The 6017-nt window shown below is 44.8% G+C and overlaps 2 protein-coding genes and 1 pseudogene across 5 annotated transcripts in view; 2 read left to right on the top strand and 1 right to left on the bottom strand.

The window, feature by feature from the left end:
- Positions 1-6017, bottom strand: part of LOC134219229 (A disintegrin and metalloproteinase with thrombospondin motifs 1) — a 740918-nt gene that overhangs the window by 393561 nt on the left and 341340 nt on the right. The gene's annotated exons all lie outside the window — the stretch shown is intronic.
- On the top strand, positions 3579-4169 carry LOC134228048 (sericin-2-like; annotated as a pseudogene).
- Positions 5183-6017, top strand: part of LOC134227789 (sericin-2-like) — a gene marked incomplete at its 5' end in the record, with an annotated part of 56725 nt that continues 55890 nt past the window's right edge. The window contains 2 exons of the mRNA XM_062709465.1: positions 5183-5285; positions 5550-6016. Coding sequence (XP_062565449.1) covers positions 5183-5285; positions 5550-6016 — 570 coding nt within the window. The remainder of the gene's footprint in view (positions 5286-5549; position 6017) is intronic.

Below are 6017 nucleotides of genomic sequence, written 5' to 3'. Positions count from 1 at the left end.
ATGGTCAATTTTGTTAAGGTCTTCAAACTCAAAAAATTAACACGGAATTGCTACATATAGTATTTGTTCCATTATTATTAAGATGCTACTATATTCATAATTGAACTTTTTCGACATTTTTTTTTATATTCGCTCAATTGATTCTTCAATTTATTTAAGGTCAACTTTCCATAGAAACCCCTATTTATGTACGCCTCTATTTTAACTATTTTTAAAATTTAAAACAATAAAATAAAAAAATGTTCTTGTTTATCAAGTTTTGCCTGACATTCGGAATTAATCCAATATCAGGCCAGTTCTTCAAACCGGTTCACACGTGCTTCTATTTTTGTTTTAAATTTTTAAAATAAAGGCTTCAAAAAATATGTGTTTCATAGGAAAGTTGACCTTGAATTAATCAACAATCGACTGAGACGGAAAACATTTTTGACGGGAAAAGACATTATTCGTCAATGCTGCTAGTCGCCTGCATAGAAGGGTCAAGCTTCGTTTGCTGATGAGGAAGTAAATAAAGTCTGAGCAAGAGCGCAATGTTAGTTTCACCCTACCGAAGCTTCATAAAGATTTTTCATTTTTGGAGTCGGTGGCAAAACTCAATTCTCTTTTGATTCTACGGAATCCGTCATCAGCCGGAGGTACTGTTGTTTACAAATGACGAAGCTAATGAATAAAGACTATTTCTCGCTTAACTTTTCAAAAGGACCTAAGTTACATTATTTTCATGAATTAATTTGAATAGCGCAATCAACATAACAACATGAAAGCTATTGATTGCAATATTCAAATTGAATCATGAAAAAAATGTTACTTAGGTCCTTTTGAAAAGTTAAGCGAGATTTCATGGGTATACCCCGTTAGGCATAAGTACGTTAAGCATAAAGACGATAGGCATAAGTACGTTAGGCATAATGAACGTTAGGCATAATGGACGATAGGCATAATATACGTTAGGCATAATGGAGGTTAGGCATAAAATGACCCAAAGAACAGCCCATGACATAAAGAAGGCAGAATTATGCCAAACGACCATTATGCCTAACGTACAGTGGCGTAGCCAGGGGGGTGGTTTTGGGCATAAACCCCCCCCCAAAGACAACATTTTTAGAAGAAATTTTTTTTTTCGAAAAAAATTATGTTCAGAAAACCCCCCCCCCCCAGACCAATTTTCTGGCTACGCCACTGCTAACGTACATAATGCCTAACGTCCGTTATGCCTAACATCCTTTATGTCTAACGTACTTATGCCTAACGTCATGGACCCCTATTTCATGTATGCTTGTCGAATAAATAAATCATGCGTGGAGAGAGAAACTAACGGAAGAGAACTTAATATGTTTAGTATTCGTCTATGGCTTGGAATCAGACAAACGTTGAAATGAGGACAAATTTGCTGACTGGAATTGTGGATCGAGCTGACGTGGCATTATTGGAGCCGGAGCGGATTTCGGGAGAGTGCCAGAGGTTGGTCAATTTGCGGTGTGATACGGAAATGGTTTAGAACCCAATGTCGGTGAATGCAATGCGATCGTGGAAGCTTTCCAAAAGAGGTTAGCCGAAGCTCAAACCGAGTTACAATGCTGAGAGGAAAGCGAAAATAATGCAATCAATCAGGAAGTATTATGTTGGTTGTGCGAAGGACTTCATTATGCGAGATACTTTTCATACAGGAATCATAAGTGCAGTGATTAAAAAAAAAACAGCCGCCAAGAAGGGTAACGCCATAAAAATGAAATTTGAAAGATTCAATCGACGGAAAGCAAATGTTTCTGTAAGGTGGTAACTGTATCGTCCAGAAACGTTGGAATGTTGTATCCGTGAAGATAAATGAAGAAACGGTGCGGATGCAACTGGATACCGGTCCTATTGAATGCGTCCATCATCAATAGTTGCAAAAGCTGCTACAAGGAAGTCTCTGGTGCTGATTGGTGATTTCTTGTGCGAAAAAGACATCAGTGAAAATAATAATCGTTGCCTAATCCGGGTCTGCAAAGAACTTCTTCATCTGCTTGGTTCTGACACGATTTAAGCGAAAGCAAGGCTCTCTGAGGTCCTCTTAGAGCAGTTACTCCTCTGGACGAAAGCGTAAGTCAAGCAGGAATTGAGTTCCTTCTTCAGGATGCCTTTGCTTCTTCTTCTTCTGCTGTTTAGATAGATTCTGCTGTCAGATAGATTTAATCATTTCGTTGCTGCAGGTGGAAATCGATTAACCATCGCTGTAGATTCTTACGATCAATATATACCGAGGTCTCTACCAGTGAAATCGGTTGCCGCCGGGCATGAAAGCGGCATCAAGAGCTTTCCAGCAAATTGTTGATATAAACAACATTAATTTTGTGGGGCCGATATCAGGTTTATATAAACTGAAGAACAGATTTGGGATTTGGTAAGATTTCCAACTGCTGTTCTGGTGGAACCATGTCCGTCAGGTTACAGAGTAGATCACGTAAAGTGCTTTCACTTCTGTGTATTACCAATAGTCCCTGTCATCGAAGTGCAGTTTTATTGGCGGTTGTTTTTACGTTGTTGGCGGTCCTTTTTACGTTGGCAACGTCTGGCTTATACATGGGTACGTTGTATATCCTGCGCCATCGAGTGAAACACTACTTGTTTCTGAACTCCAAACTAATTAGAATCAGATGTGCAAAACTTCGTACAGGAAAGACACCAATAATAAGCGGCCAATGTTTTCCAAGAATTCTCTTATAAATTGCTTCATGGATTTGAAGGAAGTTCCTTTACGACCTCTGATAAATTTACGTCTGGATTTTTTTTTGGAGAATTCTCCAAGAATTCATTAGGAAATTCTGCCAGAAGTCTCTTTTAGGAATTTTCCTTCAAATTCATCCAAGAATTGATTCGGAAAGCCTTCCATTAAAACCTTCAGCTATTTTTCCGGAAAGACCTGTAGGAATTTCTCTGGGAATTTCACAAAAAAATATCCCGGAAACTCATCCTGAAGCTCCGCGGGAAATTCCCATGAGGATTTTTCCGGAAGTTCACCCGGCAACTTCTCAAAAATTCCTTGAGGAATGCCTTTAGAAAATTTAAGAAACTACATCAGGATTGCATTTGAAAATTCTTTCAGAAATGCTACAGAAATTCCTTCATTAATCCTCCTGGAATACCTTCAGAAATTCCTCCGGAAGTTGCTCCAGAAATTCCTCCGAAAATTCCTATAAGATTTTCTTCCATTTCCTCCATGAATTGCTCCAAGAGTCCTCCTTCCAGAAATTCTTCAGAATCCCTCCTGAAGTTCCTCTCTGAATTCCTCCGGTAGTTCATCCAGAAATTCTTCCGGACATTCCTCCAGAAATTCCTCGGAAGTTCCTTTGAAAGTTCCTCCAGGAAGCTCCTCCATTATTTCTCATGAAGTTCATACCGGAATTCTTCCAGAAGCTCCTCCCTGAGGCCCACCGGTTCCTACCAGAATTCCTCCGGAAGTTTCTCTCAGAAGTTCCTCCCAGAATTGATCCGGGGATTCCTCCCGGAATTCCTCCGGAAGTTCCTCCAGGAATTCCTCCGGAAATTTCTCCAGGAATTTCTCCGGAAGTTACTCCAGGAATTCCTCCGGAAGTTCCTCCAGGAATTCCTCCGGAAGTTACTCCAGGAATTCCTCCGGAAGTTCCTCCAGGAATTCCTCCAGAAGTTCCTCCAGGAATTTCTCCGGTAGTTCCACTGGAAGTTCCTCCAGGAGTTTCTCTGGAGGTTCCTCCAGGAGTTCCTCTGGAGGTTCCTAAAGGAGTTCCTCTGGAAGTTCCTCCAGGAGCTCCTCTGGAAGTTCCTCCAGGAGTTCCTCTGGAAGTTCCTCCAGGAGTTCCTCTGGAAGTTCCTCCAGGAGTTCCTCTGGAAGTTCCTCCAGAAGTTCCTCTGGAAGTTCCTCCAGGAGTTCCTCTGGAAGTTCCTCCAGGAGTTCCTCTGGAAGTTCCTCCAGGAATTCCTCCGGAAGTTTATTCAGGAATTCCTCCGGAAGTTCCTCCAGGAATTCCTCCGGAAGTTCCTCCAGGAATTCCTCCGGAAGTTCCTCCAGGAATTCCTCCGGAAGTTCCTCCAGGAATTCCTCCGGAAGTTCCTCCAGGAATTCCTCCGGAAGTTCCTCCAGGAATTCCTCCGGAAGTTCCTCCAGGAATTCCTCCGGAAGTTCCTCCAGGAATTCCTCCAGAAGTTCCTCCAGGAATTCCTCCGGAAGTTCCTCCAGGAATTCCTCCGGAAGTTCCTCCAGTAATGCTCCGGAAGTTCCTCCAGGAATCCTTTGGAAGTTCCTCGAGGAATCCTCCGGAAGCTCCTCTAGGAATTCCTCCGGAAGTTCCTCCAGGAATTCCTCCGAAGTTCCTCCAGGAATTCCTCCGGAAGTTCCTCCAGGAATTCCTCCGGAAGTTCCTCCAGGAATTCCTCCGGAAGTTCCTCCAGGAATTCCTCCTGAAGTTCCTCCAGGAATTCCTCCGACAGTTCCTCCAGGAATTCCTCCGGAAGTTCCTCCAGGAATTCCTCCGGAAGTTCCTCCAGGAATTCCTCCGGAAGTTCCTCCAGGAATTCCTCCGGAAGTTCCTCCAGGAATTCCTCCGGAAGTTCCTCCAGGAATTCCTCCGGAAGTTCCTCCAGGAATTCCTCCGAAAGTTCCTCCAGGAATTCCTCCTGAAGTTCCCCCAGGAATTCCTCCGGAAGTTCCTCCAGGAATTCCTCCGGCAGTTCCTCCAAGAATTCCTCCGAAAGTTCCTCCAGGAATTCCTACGGAAGTTCCTCCAGGAATTCCTCCGGAAGTTTATCCAGCAATTCCTCCGGTAGTTCCTTCAGGAATTCCTCCGGTAGTTCCTCCAGGAATTTCTCCGGAAGTTCCTCCAGGAATTACTCCGGTAGTTCGTCCAGGAATTTCTCCGGTAGTTCCTCCAGCAATTCCTCCGGAAGTTCCTCCTGGAATTCCTCCGGTAGTTCATCCGGAAGTTCCTCCAGGAATTCCTCCGGAAGTTCCTCCAAGAGTTCCTCTGGAAGTTCCTCCAGGAATTCCTCCGGAAATTTCTCTAGGAATTTCTCCGGAAGTTACTCCAGGAATTCCTCCGGAAGTTCCTCCAGGAATTCCTCCGGAAGTTCTTTCGGAAGTTCCTCCAGGAGTTCCTCCAGGAATTCCTCTGGAAGTTCCTCCAGGAGTTTCTCTGGAAGTTCCTCCAGGAGTTCCTATGAAAGTTCCTCCAAGAGTTCCTCTGGAAGTTCCTCCAGTAGTTCCTCTGGAAGTTCCTCCAGGAGTTCCTCTGGAAGTTCCTCCAGGAGTTCCTCTGGAAGTTCCTCCGGTAGTTCCTTCAGGAATTCCTCCGGTAGTTCCTTCAGGAATTTCTCCGGTAGTTCCTCCAGGAATTTCTCCGGTAGTTCCTCCAGGAATTCTTCCGGTAGTTCCTCCAGGAATTCCTCCGGTAGTTCATCCGGAAGTTCCTCCAGGAATTCCTCCGGAAGTTCTTTCGGAAGTTCCTCCAGGAGTTCCTCCAGGAATTCCTCTGGAAGTTCCTCTTGAAGTTCCTCCAGGAATTCCTCTGGAAGTTCCTCCAGGAGTTCCTCTGGAGGTTCCTCCAGGAGTTCCTCTGGAAGTTCCTCCAGGAGTTCCTCTGGAAGTTCCTCCAGGAGTTCCTCTGGAAGTTCCTCCAGGAGTTCCTCTGGAAGTTCCTCCAGGAGTTCCTCTGGGAGTTCCTCTGGAAGTTCCTCCAGGAGTTCCTCTGGAAGTTTCTCCAAGAGTTCCTCTGGAAGTTCCTCCAGGAGTTCCTCTGGAAGTTCCTCCAGGAGTTCCTCTGGAAGTTCCTCCAGGAGTTCCTCTGGAAGTTCCTCCAGGAGTTCCTCTGGAAGTTCCTCCAGGAGTTCCTCTGGAAGTTCCTCCAGGAGTTCCTCTGGAAGTTCCTCCAGGAATTCCTCCGAAAGTTCCTCCAGGAGTTCCTCTGGAAGTTCCTCCAGGAGTTCCTCTGGAAGTTCCTCCAGGGGTTCCTCTGGAAGTTCCTCCAGGAATTCCTCCGAAAGTTCCTCCAGGAATTCCTCCGGAA

The sequence above is a fragment of the Armigeres subalbatus genome, chromosome 3 (assembly GCF_024139115.2).
Source record: "Armigeres subalbatus isolate Guangzhou_Male chromosome 3, GZ_Asu_2, whole genome shotgun sequence".
Taxonomy (NCBI): Eukaryota; Metazoa; Arthropoda; class Insecta; order Diptera; family Culicidae; genus Armigeres; species Armigeres subalbatus.
This window is presented reverse-complemented; position numbering and strand designations above follow the sequence as displayed.